Source organism: Molothrus aeneus, chromosome 6, assembly GCF_037042795.1.
Source record: "Molothrus aeneus isolate 106 chromosome 6, BPBGC_Maene_1.0, whole genome shotgun sequence".
Classification (NCBI taxonomy): Eukaryota; Metazoa; Chordata; class Aves; order Passeriformes; family Icteridae; genus Molothrus; species Molothrus aeneus.
The window spans coordinates 42,761,847-42,786,245 of record NC_089651.1 but is presented as its reverse complement, the minus strand read 5'-3'; the positions used below and the strand labels follow the sequence as shown (position 1 = coordinate 42,786,245).

The following is a 24,399-nucleotide window of genomic DNA, read 5'->3' as shown; positions in this document are numbered from 1 at the left end:
CTTGATGTATAAAATGTTTTATCTTTAAGTTTGAAATTTGTATTTTTGTTTTGAATCTTTAACCTGTCTGTGCTGTGTGTAGTTGTAGAAAACCTATTTTCTGCACATTTTATGTCTCTTTTACCTTAGTGTGTATTGGTACATTTAATCAGCAATTACTGCAAATTAGAAAATAGCAATTAGCAAACAAATTCATGCAAATCGTATATCTTTATTTTTTCTATATTCCTGATATAAGCATTTTTCTGATTAGAAAGAAGAACAAATATTCTTTTCTTGCCAGGGGTATTGACCTGTATACGTGAATTGCTGTTACAACTGCATTTGTTGTGTAAATGAAAACTGTATTGAGATTCTTCAGTGCTTCTTTTTTTTTAATATAAAAACACCATCACATCTTACTTTTGTTTGCATTTTTACATCTATTTTCTAAAAAAAGATCAAGTATCATTCTTAAAAACCTTTTCTTTGCATTCTTTTCTGTGCATTGAGTGTCCTGGATGGCTTTACAAAATTCTCCGCTTGGCTTCTTGGACTTCGGTGAAATGTGTCCATGTATTCATGCTTGGCATGCTTTAGGTAAACAGAATCATCATTGTAGAACCTTTTGAATCCACTGACTGTGGTAAGGCAGTGACTTCAGTTATGTCTTAAGCTAGCAACTTGGGTAGGCCAGGAAGCATTTTTTAACTTTCTCCTAGTGCAACTGTACACTTAGACTCTGTTTGCCTCCCACTGCAAATACTGTAAAACTGCAAGAAGCTGGTGGACAGAGAGTGAGGTAAACTGATGGTCAAAAGTCCTATTGAACATTGTTTTTTGCATATCTTTATCACTGATTTTTTTAGACTAACATAAACTTAATCTGTGCTCTGAGCCACCTGGATATTTTAGTGCATTGTTGATACCTGCTCTTTGGCTCTGTGCTTATGCCACCTGTGGCCAATGGTTTCTGTTTTGATTGTAGTTTGAATCTGACTCTTGCTTGGAACAGGAGCAAGTCTCATACATATCTGTCACTGAAATAGCTAGGTAGTCTCTTTTTAACTGCCTGGCTGTTATGTTTAGGTAGCATTCTTGGAGTCATGCTAATCACTAATGTAGCAAGTTAGGGAAAGTATTTTCATTCAGATTAGGATGTGGTACGTTTTTGCCTTGCTTTAAATTATAGCTTGAGGCTGTTCTGTTTGTATGTTTGTGATAGTATGAAACACTCAATGATCAGTCTCACTTTCAAAGAGCAAGTTTCAGTTTGTGGTCTGTACACAGCTTTCAAAAAGCCTGGTTTTATTTAAAAAGAAAAAACAATATAGCAAAACCAAACTGAGACCAAAACCCAAACCCTAAGAAAAGTTAGTAGGCTTAAGTTGCTGTAAAAGTTATGATTTGCTCTTGAAAGGTTATCATATGTTGGAAAGATTGAGAACTTGAGTGGTTTCACAATCATCCCCATAGCTTCCTTCATGTATAAGAAAAAATAATCTATGAAGCAGTAAGTTATAATTTTGAAGTTTTGGGGTTCAATAGATATTCTGTGTATATAGAAGAGGTATGCTCAGTTGGGGTATACCAGTTACATTTGTATCCTAATGCTGTCTTATGCTAGTGAGCTCTTTATAAAGACCTATAAGAATAGCCCTCTTTGGTCAAATCAAAAGTTCATCTAAGTCTGACCACCTAGCAGGCAGTGGAACTTGTAGCTGGTCCTTCCCAAAGCCATGCTGTGAAGACCTCTGTACATGGAAGTTCTCTGTCTCCTGTGGCCTCCTATATTCTGCCTCCTCCAAGGCCTCATCAGCCTCATGAGCCTCTTCCAGACCAACCTGGACACGAATGCTTTCAGAGGAGGATCTTGGTAGGAGGATCCTGCTGACTGTAGGTTTGTTCCCATTCGTTGGTACTTCAGCTTCTCTGGGCAGTGTCTGCCTGCTGTTTGCAAGCCTTCAGGGAGGAGTCTGTGCTTGAACTGCTGTCCTTAGCATCCTTTTCCTAGTTCCCATTTTTACATTTGACTTCCTCAACCCCTTTTTTGGGGACAGCAAATGAAATCAAAGAATCAGTTGAATCTTTACTTGTATTGTTTGGTTTTTTTCTTTTACCCTTCCCAAGAGAAAGCCTGTATAGTGATCTTTAGTGGAGAAAAAATGAGTGTGGCCCAAAACAGCAAGAGAGAATTATTTAAAAAAGAGTACAGAAAGGAGGCAAAACACAGAATTAACTTTTACCTGTACGATTTCTGAATTGTCAGTAACAGCTGACATTTGTCTGGCTGTGCGTGACCAGATGTTTCCATTGCCCTGTGACATTTTGATTAACTGCTTACCTGGCATCTACTGGTACAATACATGTTTCACAGTCCAAGCAGTGCACATGTAGTATGTTTCATTTACTGTAACATTACTTCTTTTTTGCAGTATTTTGACTCTGGGGTATCTATCTATATCTCTATATATGAGCTGTTATTTTCCTTAAAATGAAATGGCTATGGGCTATTTTTACAATATGCAGAAAATAAAATGGAGGGTTATATTTATAGTATCAGTATAGTAAAGGATGCATTTCTGTTTGAAATGATTCCTATTTAATAGCCTGAATATCAGTCAATGAAGTTGAAATGGCATATTTATTTCCATGGTTTCTTCTGGGAATTAGGATGTGCTACTGATGCAGAGATATTTTTTTGCTTTTAGCAGGAATAATCTTTGAAAATTTTACTAGTATTCCTGACTCCAGCCCAGCTGTAATATTTTCTTTATGATTCTGACCTCTCTAGCCAAATTTGTGCATGAGAATGCGTGCGTTTGGTACTATGTTAATTATTAAAAATAAAGTTGACCTAAATTTGACTGTCTATAGCAAAGCTTCTAATTTTGCTAGTAAAACTGATGGTTGACTGCAGTTAATAGACATCATATATTCCAAGTAGGCTGTTCTAAACTGATACTTCTGGTCATTAAAAATAAACAAAGAAAAAAACGCGAACCAAAGCAAAAACCCAATGAATGTGGGTAGTGCGAAACAGTATTAGCTGAAGAGATGATCTTAGACTTTTGTTCATGTTGCTTTTTGGGACTTCTCTCAGGAGCCTTTTTGAGTAAAATGTGTGCAGTGTTGAGTTTTATAGTTGACTGAAATGATAGATTTAAATCTCTACTGAATACTTAGGAAAGTACCTTAAATGTGTTACAGTCTTCTATTATCTGATTAGGGATCAGTATGACTAAGTATAACTCTTTATGTGGCATAATATTTTCAGTGGCATAGTTATGATTAATGTCTTCCATGGTCTCACATTTTAATGTAAGCTGTTCAGGCAGAAGAGTAATCCAAACTGTACTGAAACCCTTAGGTTTTCTGAGGTGAGGTTGTAAGAGGAAGGTAAGTATATAAAGCCATTTATTTTCTCCAGAAAGTTGCTTTTAAAGCCAAAACTTCTAAAGCTGAATGCCTGGCTTCACTGAAGTTGATTAATATTTTGTATTCTGTTTTCATACACTGAAATGCTCTTCAGTGTACAGTGAAGAGAAAATGTTCAAAACTGAATGAAATGGCACAATTTATAGGGGCAGATTTCAAAGAAGATAAGAAGAGATTTTCCCATAAATGTAAAATGAAAATGCTGCTTAGGAATGACAGACTGGGAAAAAGAAATTTCTTTCTGGAGAGGCTATGCATTTTTGTTGTTCTGTTGTTGTTTTAGCAAGTAATTATGAAAGGAATAGATATACTTATGCTTCAAGATATGGGATGAAAGTAAAGGATTTGTGCTCAGGTACCTATTTAATTGATTTGCGACTAGTGTGAAAAATACTTGGTCATGTTGTGCAGATAAAGACTGTGATTATAAACAGTTACAGAAATTCATGGCAAATTATCAGTATATGACTATTGATCTCTTTCAGCTGATGTTTCTAAGTGATATTTAAAATGACCCAATGTGATTTTTAGATACCTCAGTCTCAGAGGGAATGGGAAAAGTTCCCATGGAATTGTTTTATTTTTTGTTGTTGTTGTCAAGGAAGGCCACATCAATGTTGGTAATTACTGATCAGGAAAGTTTCAGTTGATTCAGTTGTAGTTCTATGGCTTTAAGCATCTATCCAGATTCAGAAAAAAAATAACCTTTTCCTTTTTGTGCTTTTGACTTCTCACACAACCTTATGGAAGTGTTTTCTTGACTACAGTCAAGAACTACATTCAAGACTACAGTCAAGACTACAGTCAACTCGGCATTGAATTTCATAACATGCACACTTTATATTGGAGAATATATTCTTTTTCTCTGATATGTGCATGGCTAGTCTGTAGGGGATCTCTTGAGCCTTTTAGACCTTAATCTAAAGGTGTTTGGGGTCAACTTGAGAGTCTGCAGCTCTATACATCGGAAGGATGTTAGTGCTGCTTTAGACTTTGTGTTTGTCCTTGTTCTCTGCATGGGTGTGTTTATGTATGCATGAACTTATATTTAGCTTTTCATAACAATATACATTGGCTTTACATGGAAGTATTAGACACAGACAGAAAGCATTTGTCTAGATCATCATTCTTAAATTCTTTATTTTTAAAAATTTTTAAAAGTTTTTATTTTTAAAAATTTTTATTTTTTAAGATTTTTAAAATTCTTTATTTTAACAACCTTGGAATGATGGCTTCTGTAAATTCTGTGATGATGTTTGCAATATATTTTTCTCCTCCAAAGGTTTTAAGGAAGCAAGATGTTAAAGCAGATGAAACAGAAGAGCTCGTGAGAAACAAACTTGTGAAATACGAAAGCGAAAAGCACCAGGTAAGACTTAATTTTTCCTTTTTGTTTGGTTTTAAATGAGTGTATAATGTAATCTATTACAGTATATGCTTCCTTTTTCTGAGAAACCAGCAGAACAAAACTTTCTTTACTCTTTAAGAATTCAAGGTGTGGGATTTTTTCCTGCATCAGAGGCACTGTGAATATAGCTATGCTCAGCTTGTGTCTCTGCTTCAAAGCTCTTCAGTTATAATATGTTACTTCTAATAACTCTTCCATCCTGCCAGGCAGACAGATTTATAACTTGGGCATAATCCTTGATTTCTTTCTCTACTTTGTCTCTGAATTTGTATGTAGTCTGCTGTTTCTTATTTGCAGCAGCTCAAAGCAGCTTTTCTTCATCCCTGCAACTAGCTCATGCTGGTTATTTTGCGCCATAGTTATTATTACTTACTCTTACTGAACTGTTGCCATATTTCACTCTTTCTTTTCATAGAAAAGAAAATTTCTTGTATTTCTATTCTAGCAGGATGCAAGGGCTGTATTATGCTTTCCCTGGTTTTTTTTCCACTTGCATCAAGTTTAGCATCTTTCAAAGGTATACCCCTTTATGCTAAGCCTTTATGTAGTGCAGTGTTTTATGTTATGTTGTTCTCTTCATTCCCTTAATGTTGGTCCTGTTTACTTTGCCCATTTGCCAGGCTTTCAACATCCTCCTTGAGATTGCTATCTCAACAATAACAATTTCTGCTGTCAAAACCTCTATTTATTTCCAAGTGGATCTTTGAACTATTTATGGAAGAAGTCAAAAAATATTTTGAAGCTTTTGCTTTCGTTTCTTTTTTTTCTTTTTCATGATCATTTGTTTGATGACTATTTCTGATTACACATTTTGAATATTATGTTTTCAGGAAAACTTTCAGTTTTATTAAATTTAGGGCACTTAAATTTTTTTAGTCATCTTGTTTCCCGAATAATTCAAATACATCATCTTGCACAACACAGAAACCCCACAGATTTTGCCTATTACAGTTCTACCAATGCGTGTCATCTTTAACACTTCTAGGAATAAACTATTTACCAAAGGTGACCTAAAATATTAAGTCATTATTAATTTTCAGTTTGAAAGTATGTTTCAAATCCAGGGACAATATTTTTGAAACTTTGTTAAAACTTATCTTCCATTTTTTTACTTTAAACCCAGTAAAAATTTACTTTTGTGATTTTTTTTTTTTGTTTTGGGTGATATGAATTATTTTATATCTTTATGAATAAATTTATGTATTTATGGAAAAATTATAGACTGTAAGTAAAATTCCCTTTATGTAATTTAAATTTAAGTAAATATTGCAGGGATTTAGTAAAAATGAAGGTTTGCTTAAAATTTTGGACAGATAAAAATACCGTGTATATTATACCACATTTTAGATAGATGCTTATATGGATGAATTTGTGTCAAAATTAAATGTTAAAAATACACTTTTACATTATGATGCCTACATTGCTTTTCTTTTTTCATCATCCTCTGAAATGCAAGCTTGAGCAGGAATTGGAGCAGTCCCGGAAAAAGTTGAGTGAATCTGAAGGCAGTAGAGAAGCTCTTTTGCATCAGGTAACTGCTTTAGTGTGGTAAAAATCCTAAGGTTTTCATATTAGGTTGTGTCTGAGTCTTTTTGTTTAATATTCTTATCTCATACTCTGATAAAATGGTTTTATGAAGGAGGGCATGAAATATAGGAAGACAGGTTTAAGTGTGTATAATATGTGGACTGAGCTCGTTATACTTTTCTGCTTTCCAAATGTGTATATGTTCATATGTATTAATTATAGTAGTGATAGTAATGGTATGTTTTCAGTACATAAACACATTTTGTGAAATTTCCTTTCATAATATGCTTTAGAACTACTCCTATATTAGTGATCATTGTTCTGCAAAGCATGTGCTGTAATTGGTGAAATCAGATAAATCAATGACCTAGAGGTATTTGGTACATTGTAACATGCAATAAAAGTAAATAATTACCTGAAAAAGTATCTAAAGTGTGCTTTAAACAATAGCTATTGCTGCATGTATGATTAAACTTAAAATTTGTAGGAATTTGGATTATAGCTTCAGAAACAAGTCCTTTCTCCTAAACATCTTTCCTTTGGAGGGGCTGGATAAAAAGACTGAAATAACTAGGGAAGGGGCAGTTGGCATTCTCATCTTTTAGCATTATTTGTTTGTCTTGTGTATCTAGCAGAATACTAGTTTTGAGTTAGCTATATTACTGTTTTGAATTTAAATTATTGTGAATGACATATAGAGTAATATGAATTAGAGGTATTTTTCTTCAATTCAACTTCAGCATGTTGGACTTTCACTATTTTCCTACATGTCATCTTTTTAAGTCTATATGATATATGATAGAAAGGAAAAATGTGAAGACCTCTGTGTTTCTTATGAATAAATACATTGTATTTTTAAGAAGCACAATTTAAATAAAACATTCTGTTTATTAAATTTGGATAGACATTTTCACTAACTATGAAAAAAGACAATTGCAACATATAATATGATAGCATTTTGTTTGGTCTAGAGAAATTAATGCTCATCTGTGGTCAACATAAATGAAAAGGTTTCCTTTAATTTTGAATAATCAATTTGTGGCCTGTAATTAGGAAGTAGTTTGTCTTTTTGTTTACCATCTGCAGTACTCTCAAGATGTATTTATGAATATTTTTTGTGTGTAATATTTTTTTACCATTTAATAGAAGTATGCTATTTTTGTTTTTTTTTTTCTGTTTTTCATTAAACTTTTGATGCTTGTGCATATATTTTAGATTGAGGATCTTCGTTCTCAGCTTTTGAGAGCAGAAGAAGACCGTGTAGAATTGCAACATCAAATCTCTTATGCTGCTATGCATCGCCAGAGCTATCAGGATGCACAAGATGATGACAGGAGAATTAGAGCAGGTACAGCTAATATTTTGCACTGGAGACCTGCAAGCTAGTTAGTGGGCATGGATATTAATTTTATCTTAGAGTTGCAGTCTAATTCTTCTATTGTTTTGACAAAACCAGCCAATTAATTCCTCAGATTTAAGTTAATACATATTGGCACCTGAATATTAACAGACAAATAGCAATGACAATTAATTTATGATAAAATATTTTGATTTGCATGGTTAAAACCGATGAGACAATTTCAGCAAACTGAATAGTGTTTTTACAGAAGAAAAACGTGTTTTATTTTTAAGTAATAATTTCCCAGAAAACTGGCATTTCAGTCCATTTGCAGTTTGAATTCTGCCATCTTGAAAATGATAACAAGAGTCATTGATTAGGTAGTTTATAAGGCTGATGACTTTCTGGTAGAATTTTTAAGCTATGTGTTCCTGAGTGGTTTAGAAAATTTTTCTGTATGATGCAGTCAGAGCTTCTGTTTGCACTATGTTAGAGTTTTAGAGTTAGAATAGTTTTATTTAGATGACAAATGCATTAAACAATTTCGAGATATAATTGCATATTAAATTACCACTTTAGCAAGGTCTTCAATTAATTGCTAGTTATCTATCTGTATTTAAATTTTTCAAACATAATCACATAGGTATTAGAGAAAGTCTTTATCTTTCTCCTTATTAGCATAGCAATGTCTTACTCAAGGTAATAGAGAAATAGTGACTCTATTCTTGAGTCCAGTGTCTATGGGACTATTTAATTGGTTTGGCTAATGACATATTTTCTTAATTCAGAAGCTGAAGTACAAAAATATCTTCGTTTTTAAAATAGGACTCTGACTCCATGTTTTACAAACCTCATACAGAGCACTGGAAATGGGCTTAGCTTCAGAAGTGTAATGCAAAATAATAATTTCAATTGTTTTTTCTCCAGTCATGTTAATGTATCTGCTTAAAAGTTAGTTTATTTGGAACAATATGCCTTTCATATTAATAAAAGCATATTTTAACTTTCCTATTATCTTCTAATTCAAAACAGTTGTAAAAATATGAGGAAAATTTTAATGTACTGTAACTGTTTAAATACATGCATACATTTGTATAAGTTTTGCTGTTGTGTTTCACCTTGCTGTGTTATTCCTGTTTCATCAAAGATATATGGGAAGAAGACAAGTAGAGATTTTTTTTCCTTTTGTCTCCAGTAGTTATTTATGACTTAAGACACTCTTATCAAAATCTTTGGTTGTAGTTTCAGGATTCAGACATAAAATTCACAGATAATGTGACTTTCAAATTGGGAGGTATTACTCTGGTGAGATAAAACCTTGGCCTTGAAAGTGATGGCCAAATTTCATTTACACCAGAACTTTCCCACTGTTTCTTCCATCCTATTTTATTTTATTCAGTTTTGCTGCAGCTTTTGTTGTTTTGTTTGGCTTTTTATTTGAGGGGAGCAGCTGTGTGCAGGGGGAAGAGTGGAAACCCCTATAAAATGATGGAAAAGTACTGTTTTATTGTTACTAAAATGTTATTAGCTTATGATACAGGTATACAATTTTTCACAGATATTTTGGTGAAAATCAGTAGTTGTAGAATAATCTCAAGTGGAGAAACAAATTGCCAAAATTAATTGAGATTAAATTAATTTACCATGAGTTGGTATTTCTACTGAATGTGTTGCTGTGTTCTTGCTGTTTTACAGTAGCTGAAAGATATGAGAGAGAGAAGCAAGATCTAGAGAAACATATTTTGGAACTTAAAGCAAAGCTGAGTCATAATGCTGTAATGTCAGAGGTAGAAGAACTGAAGAGATGTATAGAGCGTAAGGACAAGGAGAAAGCACAGCTTGTGATGCACATACAGGTAAGTTGAGTTTTGCTGCTTTTTGCTTGGTGGCATTTTTGTTTTTAAATAATTTCTTATCTGTTTAACATTAGGTGATGTATCAGATTAGAGAGTGACCTTTAAAACTAAGAGTAACAGTCATGCTTATTATTTATTGTGTGAAGAACTTCGAAAAGTGATTTGAATTTGCCAACTTTTTTCCTCTCCCATGTAATACTAAAAAAGGTATTTGCTGTTGCCCATGATTCCATGGTTTGGATTACTTCTCTTTCCCATGTGCAAAGAAAAGTTGATCTGATTTTATCAGAACTTACTGTTAATAATGGTTTTTGGAACTACTTTTATAAGGTAGTACTTACTTTCTTATTCCCTATTCCATCATTCCTCAGAACTGAAGTTCAACTTTAAAAATTGAAATGCCTTGTTCTATGAGAGAGTGTAGTAGAGTAAAAAAGTAGGTCACAATTTCCCTTTTTTTTAGTAATTAAATGCAATATAGTAATAGAATCATAAGTATTAGTAGTCTTCTTTATGGTAAGCATATCATAATGTTTAATGTGATTCTTTATGAGAAGGATGAGAGCAGCCTTTTGTACGGGAATTTTAGTTAGAAGACTTTGACCATAAAATGAGATCCAAGTAGGCAGTAGCCTTCTTATTTAAGATGGGAAATTGCTGTGTTTCTTGCTCTTGCCTAGATTTGTCATTGGTAGTAGAATGGCTGAACAGTAGCCATTTTCTTCTGTCTGCTGTGACTGTCAGGAGAAAAGTCTTTGCAAAACCATGTGTATTATTTCAGGAGCCAAGGATTTCACTTTTTGTTCAGCTTGTATTTTGGCATTCTGTAAGCAAGGAATTTTGTATGTATTTTCCTAATGAAGGTACTTATCTATGAAATGATATTGCATATCTTTGGAAATTCAAATGCAGGAATTGATTTTTTTGTCTTCATAGATTTACAGGACTATACTCTTCAGTTTACTTCTCTTGCTCCTTTACCTTGTCAGTTCTCTTCTGATTTAAATCAAATTAATACATCAAATTACATTTGGAAAAAAATGGCCTTCTGAAAATATGTTCCTACATGCTTTATGAAATTTGGTTATTGAATAGGTTTGAAAGAACCTAAAGTGTTTCTGTAGAGAGTAAGATGAGCAGAACTCATTTCCTTGTATCCATCAGCATTTGTATTTTAGCTGGTTAATAAAACCCATGAGTAACTGAAAACATTCTGAGTTTTGGTTTTGTTGTGCCTGGGAAACTAATTATTTTGGTGACAGGAATTAATGGGGTAAGAACCCACATAAACCCAATTATTTTAAACTTCTGCTTGTAGAACATGCTTTCTTAAGGGTCAGAATGATTTTATAATACTAATTTCCTGCCCTGAAAATACTCATGCAATAGTGCTCAGTTGGGGTCATTGTCATTTCTCTGAGTTAGAAATCTTTGACTTCCCCCTTTTTCTCAACAGAAAATACTTTGTACTTCTTATCTGCTTCCCACTGCCGTTCTCCTACAGGGGCAGTAACAGGAAAATAGCTAGTGTGTTTTTCTTTTAATGAGACATCAAGGAATGCAAGGATGTGAATTTCTAAACTTGTGTACTAACAAAGCATTTTGTCAAGCCTGTTCTGACAGCTGCTCCTATCAGATAGTCTGATTCCCAGTTGGAAGTGACCAGTCATGTTTGACTTGGGTGTGATTTATCTTTGTTTAGTGGGGAGAATCTAACTTGCCTCTGATGTACATGTGATATTAGAAATTTCTTTTGATTTATTAAAATATCATTGTTTGCAACAATTTGAGTTGTGTGTGTTGTACATTTAGCCCCCTACAGTTGCCGTAAAATCACAGTGTGGTGTAAAATGGACAGGATGAAAAAGGTTAAAACATATTCTTAAGCTCATGTTTAGAAGTGAGTTCAATCTTAGTTCAATTAGATTTTAAATGTAATATTTATTTCAGCTACTCTAGTTTACATAAGGGAGTGGTTGTGCTATCTTCCAAATGTTTACAATCATCTTAAATTCATTTTTCTGCATGAAGCCAAATAGATATGGGGCTGTTATGTCTAACTATTAAGATTTAAATATTATGACTAAGAAATAATTAAAGTGCACAAATGACAAAGATGCTATACCCTACTTTCTCTGTAAGTGTTTTTAGACTCTTTAGAGTTTTTTAGACTCTTTTAGCCTGGAAACTTGTTTGATTTACTAATTACTCTTCATGTGGATTTGGTGTTAGTATTCTTATAGTATTGTCTAGTACAGCAGTCAGTTTGTTAAAATATTTCAGTTTTTCTGAGGGAAAATTATCGATATGCTTAATGTTAGAATTCTTCAGTAATATAGATCTTTCAGTTTGATAAATATTGATTCATATTCTCACTAAAATTTACTTTTACTTTTTCTTCTACAAATGAAGTTATTAGCCAATTAAATGCCAGTAGTGCAAGCCCTTATAAATTAGAAAGAATTTTGGCAACTGCACCCATGTGTACACAGAGATACACATTTATCGCACATAACTAGGAATTCAAAAGTACAGATCAGTCCATTTGGGATTCCTGTTTTGATATAGAAACAGAGTGTAGAGGTACTTTCTCTATCCTCTTGCTTTACAGCGTTGGCTTCATGAAATATTGACTTGCTATTATGTTGTTTTCTACCTGATTTCAACTGTTGGGTCTGTGCTGGCTTAATTCTTTCAAGCAAAGTGCAAACGCTTTGCTAAGGTTTATCTTATTTACACATATTGTAAAAATAAAACATTACAAGTCACTTTATATTGGTACATCCATGTCAAAATCCAGTTTTCCTCCTCATGCAAATAGTTCGTGTTGATAAATTAGTTGCATCGAGGTAAATAGCTAAAACAAATGTTCCTCTTTTTTATTAGACTGTAAATCAATAAATTGGAGGTTGATTTACTTCTACACGATAAGGGGAATGTTTACAGTTAATTGAACGTTATTTTATGTGTTTAAGATTAGACTCATATTTCATTAAAAAGTTTGTGGGAGTGGTAGTTTTGTTAATGAAGTGTGTACTCTGGGGAAATTATATATAACTATTTTTTAATGGTGTAGTGTTGAGTACTACATCAGTTTACTCTGACATCCTCTATGGTCTACAGAAAGACATGAAATAGGAAGTGATAATAGCATGTGTAATCATGACTGAAAAAATGATTACCCATTTTAGAAAATCTGTGGAAGGGTAAATGTAATATCTGATTGTATTTTATGAGGTTATTTTTAACTTCTGCTGTACTCAATTTAAATCTTTGTCTTTAAAGAAGTATGTTAATCTGTTTTCATTGGAAATTTAGCTTGTTTTGATTTAAATTTTGCTAGTTGTAGGTTATGAGCTTGTTTTGGTTATCTTTTTAGTACAGCACATACTATCTCAACAAGATTGGTACAATTTGCTGCCTCCCAGGAGATGTTGGCCTGGTTTGGACAGAGGAAAAAACCCCCAAACTAACAAACTGACAAGGAGAGAGCCCTTACCAACAAACCCAAGTCTCCCTCCTTCCCCCAACCTTGTGGAAGTATCTTTGTCTAAATAGTCATTCTATATCCATCTGTAAAGTTGACCAATCTTTCATAGATAAAATAATTTTACCTTGTCCATTCTGAATTGCGGTCTGTTTATTTCAGGCTACATCCGCTGTTTTTTTTCAGTCATTCTGAAATCTAATCCTCTTAAAGGTATTTCAATCCCCTGAGGCTTGATAATATGTTTGACTGGCTATAGATCAGGTCTATCAAATTTATCTTTCATAATGAAAAGGCTGAATGGTATGAAAGCAGTCTAAATAGGCCCAAAATGCAGAATACTAATGTGAATTTCTCCGTCATGATCTCAGTAAAATACAATTTTGCTAGTGTACCTTCAAAAACTGATTTCTGAGCATGTCCTTTCAGAATGTGTATGGACACTATTATTCCTGAGTTTCTTATGAGACTGTTCAGAGAAATATGATTTGAGAAATACAGAATCTTTTATTTTTAAAATGTGTATTTTCAATTTAATTAATTTTTGAAAGGCTTATATATGCCTCTTACATTTTCAAACATCTTTGCACTTTGTTCTAGAAGCATTTACCAACCTGCTGCATTCTCTTTGTATTCAATGCTATTAAATATACCTTTATTTAGCACATTGTTTTCATAAAGGCAACCAGCATAAAACTGGGTAACAACTAGCTCATAAACTATAAATTCCAGTTGTTGTGGTGACTGCTGTTTTGTCCTTAACAGTTCTTCTTTTCCTCTCATCTGTTTACATTAATCTCCTTATATCTTACTATTTGGCTTATTTCTTATTTGTGTAGTGTGTAATATATAGCCAATGATTGATCTCAAACTTAGAATACAGAAAAATAACAAGAGCAACTAGAAGAGGAACAAATGCAGAAAGACTTGAGTAGTATGTATTCTATGTCTTGTGTTGGAATTCTTTACCCTTGCGGAGGGAGAAATTCTCTGAGCTAACAGGACTTTCCTTGATAGTCAAGAAGATCTTTTATGCAGTTCATATTTAATAAAAATGTGATTTAATGTTGCTGTATGTTATTTGATCAAGTTTCATACTGCATATCTTTAGAGAATGTTTGTATTTTGCTATGATGATTCCAGGTGTTAACATCTGACCTGGAAAACAGGGAGAAGCAGCAGGAAAAAATGCTGGATCAGCTAAAGGAGATACAGAATTGCTACAAGGCTTGTGAGAGTGGACGCAGACAAACTGAACTCCAGTCTGCTGAGTTAGCTCAACAGGTTGAAGAGAGTACCAAGGAAGCAGAACGGTATCTCAGTGAGCTCAAGCACTCAGAGGCACTCAGGCTGGAGATTGAGAAAAAAAGAGAAGATTTGAAGGTGAGAGCCCAGGAAACCATCCGCCAATGGAAATTGAAGTGTAAGAAACTGGATCGTGAGGTAGAAAAGCAAAATCAAACTATCAGTGAACTGATGGACAAGAATAGTCAGGTAAGATTTGTTGATTTTTTTTGGTACCCTTTCCCTTTGTTTTAAAAATTAAGAGAAGGAGTTTATATGCAAACTGACTTAAACTGCTTTCTGCTTTAAGTTCTGGACCTCTTCTGTATAATTTTCAGAACTTTTTCTTTAAAAAATCAAATTGAAAATTGATTGTGTAACATTTCTGGGTTTTTCATTTGTCTTTGTTCAGTATGGCAGACCACTTATTCCTCTTTTCTTTCTCCTCTAGAGTTTCTCAGGAAAAAACATAGTTTTTTTTTGGTTTTGACTTAGAAGAATTATTTGTTCAGTTGCTGACACGGTTTTAAAGACAAGCACTCACATCAATGCTAATGTTTATCATCCTCTCTCAGAATAATAGTAGAAACCACCATTCCGTTGGCAATGAGTTTGTGGGTCTATTTTCCAGTGGCTGGGTCAAAAGTTGCTTGTTTCTATAGTGGCTGATATAGTGCTTAACTCTATGCTGTGAGCATTTAACTTACATGCTCTGCTGGTGCAGTCTGTCATATTGTATGGCTTTTGTTTTACAGTGCTATATTCTCTTTTCACGTATTTTCTCATGGCATCCATCCAGTTTAAGTTACTGAATGTGATGGGCTTGAGAGGGCTCCATCCTCTGTTTTGTTTTGCTCAAAGATTGAGGTTTTCAAGGGCTAAATGGGATGCAGTGGTGGATGTCTATTAATCCTGTGTTGTTTCTCATCCAACGATCTGTTCAGAGATTGGTACATGAATACAAGCATGGTCAAAGCACAGGAGAAGTCACAATGGGGCTATTACTGAGTTGAAATTAATAAACTGTAGCAAAACTAAACTTTGATTCCTGGTATTGCTATTTCTCTCCTATTGCCTATCATATTCCTTACTTTTTATTATTATTTCCTCTTTCCATGCTCCAACAATTCATTCTATAGTAATCTTGTATTTGTTAGCCCTAGTGCTTGTCTGGGAAAGTAAGATTCTTAAACATGTAAGAAGTTGGTCAGTCTTGCCTAAGAAAATGGAGGTTGTAGGGAGAGGAAGAAAGCCTGAATCATTTAAAAATCATGGGTGTCTATCAAATGGCCAAATAAGAAGCAAAAAATAGAGACAAATTGTGAATAAGAAGCAGTAGTTCCCAAAAAGGTTCTGGAATCACTCTTCTTGTAAACACATAGGCTGGTCTTTGTAGAGACACTTGATAACACTTTCCATGTTGAAATTTTCTTTGTTATGTAAGATTCTTTAATACGGATTTTACCTCTTTTTATGTGGCACATGCGAAATGCAGTGGTTAAACTTTGGCTTAAGCTCCATTTAAGAAATACTGTCAGTATTTGTTTTTACTTTTAAAGTGGTGACCATCCTGCCAACAGGTTTGAGGTAATTGTCTGGTGAAGAAAGCTTCTTTATTTTAAGATATAAAAGATCAAATGAGCTGTGTGTCATTGTGAAGGAGAAAAAAGTACAAATGATGTTTCATGTTCTCAGTATAAAGTTGGAAGCAGTTTACTTCTAGGGATACAATCAATCTAGATGCAGCATTTAGTATAAACTTGAGGTAACTAGATGAACATAATTTAACTAGCTTTGAAATGCAGACAATTAACAATTGAGACAAAAATCTGTAAAAACAATAAAGGAAGAAATGGCAGTTTGTTTTCTTTGATTTCTGTTAGAAGACCTCAAAGGGTTGATGGAAAATTTTCAAAATTGTGTTGCAATCATAGCTTGCAATTTTGAGATTTTTGAAATATTGGCAGACAAAAAATGTGCTATACAAAGATTGTTTAGGTTTCATTCTTTTGGAGTTACTGGGATAATTTGGTTGAAGTTTTGCCCATGTGGTTGTCCTTAATATTGTTTGACAGTGGAGTTTCTGACATCTTTTGAAACATATGTTCTTTAAATTATGTAATGTAGAAAACATACTCAAAGCAAGTAACTTATAGGTTGTAGTTTGAAATTTTACAGAACTATCCCTATTTAGAAGGCTATATAATTTAAGGACAAGTCCAAGTTTGAGATTGCACGTGATCTAAAGTGTGTAAATTTAAAGAAACACTGAGTACATTTGAACTGAGTTCGTAGCAAGCAAAAATTTTATATTTTCACATACATATGTTAATTGTTTCATAGACATTCCTGATGTCTAAGGATATCCTTCCAACAATTGTCTTTAATTACTTCAGATCAGAATGGATTTTTTTTTCTTTCCTAGGCCCTTAAAGAAAAAGATGATCTCAAAAGTCAGCTTCTCTCAGCTATAAATCAAATAGAAAACCTGCGGAAAGAGCTGAATGATGTGCTTACAAAGAGAGCCCAGCAGGAAGAACTCCTTCACTGTAAAGAGGTAAAACTGAATGAAATGGAGTCACACCAGGTATCTCTTGAAGAAGAGATCAAAGAAGTTCAAGGTACTGTAAAAAAATTGGAGAATGAGTTGAAAAAGCAAGTCTTTCTACAAAAGCAAATGCAAGCTGAGAAGGAGCACTTGAAGACAGAACTTGCAAATATTAACTTGTTTCATAAAAAAGACCAAGAACGACTCCTAGAAATGCAAGCAGATGTGAAACATTTAAGTGCTGTACGTGTGGAACTAACAAACAGAATTGCAGAGGAGGAGAAAGCCAAAAAGGAATTACTTAAGAACCTCTCAGACCTCCAGAAACAGCAGGAATCTGGTCATGAAGAGATGATTTCAGCTAACAGGCAGCTGAAGATGGAAAGAGAAGTTCACCAACAGGAGTTGGCAGATCTTAGATCAGAGTTACAAAATGTGAAAATCAAACATGAACAAAATGTTCAAGAGCTCATGAAACTCCTTAAACAAGAAAAAGATGATGGAGAGGCTCAGATTAGAATGCTAAAGGTACTTATTGGAAAGAATTCCAATGTCAGATTTTTCCCCCTCCTCCCACACACCCCACACACAGCCCCTGCTACTGAATGATGAAGGTAATAAAGCATGGGCTTTAAAGCACTTAACACACATGTTATTGCAAGCCATTGTAAAAGTTTAAAGTTCAGGGTAAAAGTGTTACAGTACCAGTTTTAGGTCAAAATCTTAGTTCAAAAATAGTAAAATAGATATGATCAAAATAAAAGGAAATTTATGATGCTGTAATGTTTTAATATGGCAGGCAGGTGAAGTCCCAAGTGACTGGGAAGGGCAAGCATTGTACCATACAGTCACCCCAGGACACCGCCTTTTAAAAGGGTAGAAAGCAGGACTGTGGGAGCTACTGGCCTGTCAGCCTTCTCTCTTTTCCTGGGAAGATCATGGAACAAAACCTTTTAGAAGCTACACTAAAACCACATGGAGGACAGGGAGGTGATTTGAGACATTCAGCACAGCTTCACCAAGGGCAAATCGTGTCTGACCGACCCAGTGGCCTTCTCTGATGGAGTGACTGCTTCAGGGGACAAGGGAAGGGCTACAGATGTCATTTGTCTGGACTTTTGTGAAGTGTTTGACACAGTGCCCCACAACATCCTTCTCTCTAAATTGGATAGAGACGGATTTGGTGAGTTAGATAGACTCTGGACATTGGACTGTTAGATAGATAATAAATTGGCTGAATGGTCACATTCAGAGGGTTGTGGTCAGTGGCTCAGAGTCCAGATGGAGTCCTGATGTACAGGAGTGATGAGTGGTGTTCCTCAGGGATCTGTGTTGGGACTAGTGTTTAGTTATGTAATGTATCATTCATGACTTGATAATAATTCTTAAGCAATTGGTAACATGGAAACCTTTAAGTGAAGAAAGCAATAAAACCCCCCCTAGGTGGTTGTTAGTAGAAGGATCATTAACATCAAATGTTTTGACAGCAGTGCTTAACATTGTAGACCTAATTTTTAGTGTGTACATCGTTATTTAAGTGGTCTATCCAAAAGTGTTTTTTTCTTTGGCAATGACATTGAAATTAAGAGTTTCCATTTGATATCAAGTGCGAAGAAGGAAAGTGTATTCTGGATGCAAATAAGAAAAAATAAGTTGATTGTGACTGTGTTTTTCTATGAAGCAGCAAGTCCTACTGTTAGGACCTTTTTATTTTTACTGATTGTTGAACCTAAACAGAGTATTAAAAAAATTCACTTCCATATTTCATTTACAGTTCCATGACTTCCCCAGAATCATAAATCCTAAATATATTTTTTAAGAGCAGAAGGTTTGAGGGAGATGAATTTTCTATGATATTAGGGTAGGCAAATTTTTTAGAAGTATACAAAGTGATAATGCACAAGATTCTCTTAATTAAGAGACTATAAGTGAAAAAAATCAGAAAATCACATGCGTCTCTAGGAAGATCTGATGAGAACATGTCATCCTGCAGGTGATTTGGTTACTTTTTGTCTGAACTCATCATTATATTGCATTTGGATTTCAATTTTATGGACATACTTTTCTTCTAAAGTAAGGTAAACTTCACATACATTTTATCTTTTTTTACCCCCCCTTTTTTTTTTTAAAGTATTTTGTTCTTAGAGTACTGTTTGGGGAAATCCAACAGAAAAAGTTGGGTTTTTTTAACCTATTATATTTTTTTTTCAAGCTGCTAAGATTTTGTGGCTAGCAACCAGTTGTCTTTTACTGTTACAGTAATAATTGACCTTATTTATGCCTCAGCTGTGTCCAACCTTTGTAACTGTTTTTGGAAAGGAATATACATATCCTGTCCAAAAATAGTTAAAGCTTTAAAAATAAAGGTTGGTTGAGGGAGACTTGAGGAGTGAAGGGGAATTTAATATATTTGTAGAATCCAAAGCCTTAAAATTAAAGAGGATGCATTTATGAGTTACTTCCAGGAAATCAAGGGTAGAGAGTTCTGTATTTGGAGAACTAACTTCTGCACAGATTGTAAAAAGAAGTGACTTTTGATTTTAGTTGTTCTTTCCTCTCTTGCCTACTCTGTATGGTACTTTCTTCCCCACTTTTGCCTGGTTTTCTGTAGTGCAGCACTGGACTGAAAAATAATTTAGTTAAGGATTTTTTTGGGTAGTAGGGAAAGTACCATAAGAATATTGTATGATGGAAGAGAACTGGAGAAAAACAGAGTTTTTTGAGATACCAGTGTTAAGAAGGATCCTGCTGTTTCATTACTGAAGTTCTGATGCTTAAACTTTTAATTTGGTTTCTATTAGAACATCCTAAATGATTCCCAGCCAATGCTCTATGATGTCTTATTTAGTATTTAAAAGGATTGATACACTAGGCATAGGAAATCAAGTGGTTTGCTTAGTGATCCCCATTTGGCTTTGTGCTCAGAAACTCTGGATCTGTCACCTAATTTTAAAACATTGCTTTAAAAACATGCTTGTTAGAATGATAACATACAAAATTTCCTGCTGCCTGACAGTATGGAAGTATTTGAAGTATTAATCGTTAATCTAAACTTATAGAGGTATGTATCTATACATATTAAATTGTGTATATGTGTATATTTCTTTTTAAATTAAATTTCTGTTTTCTATACATTTTCCAATTGTGCCATCCCATTTTCCCCGAAGAGTATTAAATGTTAAAATTGGGTTCAATAAAGATCAGTTAAAATATAGTCATATCTACCTTGTCATACTGGAAATTAATAAGTATTGACTTTCTCTTCTGTGTCTCAAGGGTAATATAGGTGAAGGATTTTTTTTTGAAATGTCTCCATCTGCATAGATGTTATAATGCAATTACTTTTAGTAGGAACTGAAAAGTTGATTTTTATAAGCATATTCACAGAAAATGTTTTGGGCATTGGTGGCTTGTCTTTGTGGTCTTAAATCTTTGTAGACTGTGAATGCCAAAGTTCTTTCTCAAATTGTTCTTTGGAAGAGTTTTTGTAATCTGTTTAGTGTCTAAATTAGTGTCTATATGTTGTGTCTAAATTAATTCATTTCTTCTCTCCTTACCCTTCTTCCTCATAGAAGTTATATTTATAGTGTAATTGGGAAATAGAATTTTTGCTTTTCCTCAGAAAGAAATTTACTTCCCAAGTTTATTTTTTTGTTTAACTGCATCCCTCACGTTATCGACTCTGAAACTGGTTTTGAGGAATGTGTGTGTTTGCTTCTTTGTTGTCTTTTTAAAAATTTTTTAGATATTGTGGAGCATTTCTCAAATCTCTCATTTTCAGTCAATTAATTTTTTCACTGGAAACAAATATACATTATTTACTCATTGTTTTGGGGCTTTCTAGATCCTTACATGTTTTCTTCATTTTTCTTTGCAAAGTTTCATGAGTAGCATTAATCATACAAAGTAATAGCACTAAACCCACACAAATCTAGAACTTAAAAATACTAAATCTTTGCTGTTGTTTCCTTGCAGATATAAATTTAGCACTGGTTCCTGAAATTAAATGAGTTTTAGACTTTCTGATTCCAAATTATTTTAGTAATGGAAAAGCTGCATAAATACTAGGCTTCTCAGGATGATGTAAGCTGATGAGCATAGCAGAGCTGAAATGAAGAACCTGAGACTTCTGTTTTCTGCTTTTAAAGCACTGTATGGTTCTGCAACTTTGTGATGCATATTTTCCATGTTCAGATAAGTAATTGCACTTAGTAGAACTTAATTTTTTACATTTATCATTTGGCAATAGTGTTCCACTGATATCAAACTTTAGAGTTTGGATGTGTTTTAAAATAACCCATACAGTAACTTTGTAATCTTTTTTCCCTTTACCATCAGATGGAACTTTTAGAAGAGAAAAACATAGTCAAGGCTCAGTGTCGACAGCTGGAAAAAATAAAAGTTGAGTGTGATAAATTGACAGAAGAATTAACCCAAAATGAGGAAGAAAATATAAAACTAAAACGGAAATGTGAGTTTGTAAAACAAGAACTGGAGAAAAAGGTAAAATTAACTGATTTTAACCATGTTTTGTTTCTCTGCTGATAAATACCTAATATAAATGATGGATTATAGAAATAGGTGGTAAACCTAAAAAACCTGAGCCTGTATGTATTAAAGAATACACCCAGTTGTGCCACAGTACATGGTTTCTTTATGAATGAAAGAAGACAAAAATGCTTTGGCTGGATTATGAATGGTATCCCTCCAAAGATTTGCTTATATTATTTAGGACTAGAAATATAAATCCTTTTACTTGCCTGATGTCTAATGTAGGTAACCAAAAAATGTTTAATCAGCTACTTCTAGTTTTCTTCATATTTTTCTTCAACATGCAGTGGAACTGTGAATAATTTAGAAATAATTTGAAGTAGATATGCAATGTAAGCATAGTAAAAGAAATTCTAAGTAATGTTGGGGTGGAGGATTTTTGGTTTTATGGGATTTTCTTTTATAGTATAGAGTTAGAAAAATGTTAAATTTGGCATTTCTTTAGCTTGCTAAACTATCAGGAAGTGGTTTAAAAGCTCAACTTGTCAGACTAGTAAAAAGTACTTGAAATGAAAATTCAAAAATGTGTTTTTTCTATATTGGCATTTTAGTTGTATAATATCTATCATTAAGAAAATGTGTTTATAGGAATGTACATAGGCTTCTGTAGTCTGTTGTGTATTAGCTCCAACCTTACCTAATATTGGGAAGACACTTTTTGAATCAAAATAATCTTTTATCTCTAAATTGAAAAAGATCAGAGAAGGTTTAAGCATGCAATCCTGTGGTCTCAACTTTTGCAGGTAAAGGCAGATGGAAACTTCTATTAGCTTGCATTAATGGTTAACTTAATAGTTGCTATTTTGGTTTTGTGGATTGTCAAAAGGGATGTTAGGATGGGGGAAATAATATTACCTCTTCAGAAACCTCATGCTAGCATACAATTGTGGCAACACAGCAGAAGCTTATTGTGTTACAGAGTATTTTATTTCTTTTCCATGCTTTTTATACTTTTAATATTCTGTTCTTAATGCAAATACTAATTCAAAGGGGCACAGGTATTATAGCTAGCTTAGATTTTTTTTTTAATGAAAGGTGAAGGAGCAGAGCATAATGGTTGGTTTCTTTCCTTTTCCTTCTGTGCACTTCTGAGTCATTAGTGACTTTTTTTCTCCTGTAAGCTCTGGATGTAGAATGATAACGAATGTTGGCACATTCAGAAAATCAAGCAGATAAATAAAAAAATAAAATTATGTGTTCTATTTTAGTCATGATCTTTGGGAATGAACTTTGACATGTTGGAATGCATTCAGTGAATAGTGGGGTAACAGAATACAGATACTGGTAATATATGCAGTGCAACCATATTGCTTTCAGAATACTAGTGTAGGTCAAAACTACTATTTCAACTCCCATCTTTCAACACCCATCTTTATAGTACAGAAATACTGTAATCTGTCCATCTTAAAAAATCTTATGACTTCTTCAGTTTGAATAACTACTGTCCCAAGTATTTTTGTATTAGTTAAGTGAAAAAATCAGACTGCTTATCAAGTATTGGTGTTTCACATTTGTAGGCCACCTACATTAAAACACCTGTTTTGCTAGTAGAAATAAACACCTACGCGTATATATGTATACAACCTGCTGAAAGGAGATAGCAAGGTGGATGTTGGTCTTGTCTCCTAATTAGCAATTAGCAAGTGATAGGACAATAGCCTTAAGCTGTGTCAGGGGAGATTTAGATTGGATATTAGGAAAAATGTATTCAGGCATTGGAGCAGGCTGCTTAGGGAAGTGGTTGAGTCACCACCCCTGGAGGTGTTCAAAAGACATGTACATTTGGTGTTCGGGGATATGGTTTAGTTTTTGGCAGTATGGGGTTTTTAGTTGGACTCTATGAATGATTCTGTGATTCCATATATATTCCATTCATGGAGCTTGGGTGTTAGACATTACCTAACTCTGCATTGGTGTCTCATAAGAGCAGTGTATGAAGACTTCTAGCAAATAGACTTCAAACAGTTGTACCTTGTCATTGTGGAGGTCCACAATTAAAAAATTTTTGAAATCCGTGCTGTTCTCACCATTCCTGGTGCAACTCACAGTTAAAGTGTTTGCCCTTTGCTGCATTACATCCTCCTGATCTCAGCAGCAGACAGGTGTGTTTCCATTTGACTTATTCTCACAGAATAGGTTTTTCTATATTATTTATAATGCATAATTCAATATTTTGTGTAATCTAGCAGCAGTTTTGCTTGATTTTATGGCAGCTCTATCATAGATATAAAAGAAGATAATCTGAATTTTAGAAACCTGTAATATATTTAATCAACTTTCTGACATTAGCTGATAACATAAAACACTTTCCTCAGTGCCACTCACTCTCCTATGAGATATTCTTTGAGTAGTTTTCCTTGGAGGGCACACTGACTGCAATAAAATTTTCCTTCTGGGATCTCTTTTCTGACAGTAGAGATTACATGCCTACAACAGATTCAGGGCAAAAGATAATAATGGGAGTATTTAGTCTGGGCTCTTTTTCTACTCATGAGGAGATTTGTATTAGAACATCTATTTTTGACTTTGAAAATAGGCTTTATGATTGATGAGTTTGGATTTGGTAGGAGTTTCTTCATAACTGATTTACAGCATAATGAGGAGAACCAAGGGAGGAACTTACCAGTGCTATTAGAAGGTATTATTTTTCCAAGGCAAGCAGTTGAACTTAGCATGACTGAGTATGGTCTGATTATGAGATTGAATGATACATGGCTGATGACATGTATTATTAATGCAATTACTTAACTTTGTTTTGTTTTTCCTTTTTCACTCCAGGAAAAACAGATCAGCAATGAAGATCATTTGAGAAAGATGAGTGAGGCCAGACTGCAGTTTAAAGATCAGCTACGTCAATTAGAAATGGAACAGCAATCCATTCTCTCCATGATAGGAAGTGAAATTGATGCTGCTTGTGAAATCTTTTCTCGGGACTCCATGGAGAAATTCAAAGTAATTCTAAATTTTAAGTTTGCTGCAGGT

At 33.8% G+C, this 24,399-nt stretch overlaps 1 protein-coding gene across 1 annotated transcript in view; it reads left to right on the top strand.

Annotated features, from left to right (window-relative positions):
* The window catches only part of CEP128 (centrosomal protein 128), a 95,023-nt gene that overhangs the window by 18,890 nt on the left and 51,734 nt on the right, over nt 1–24,399 (top strand). The window contains exons 9-16 of the mRNA XM_066552710.1: nt 4,700–4,786; nt 6,282–6,356; nt 7,568–7,700; nt 9,387–9,547; nt 14,178–14,528; nt 16,744–17,394; nt 21,205–21,369; nt 24,196–24,369. Of these exons, the coding sequence (XP_066408807.1) occupies nt 4,700–4,786; nt 6,282–6,356; nt 7,568–7,700; nt 9,387–9,547; nt 14,178–14,528; nt 16,744–17,394; nt 21,205–21,369; nt 24,196–24,369 (1,797 nt within the window). The remainder of the gene's footprint in view (nt 1–4,699; nt 4,787–6,281; nt 6,357–7,567; nt 7,701–9,386; nt 9,548–14,177; nt 14,529–16,743; nt 17,395–21,204; nt 21,370–24,195; nt 24,370–24,399) is intronic.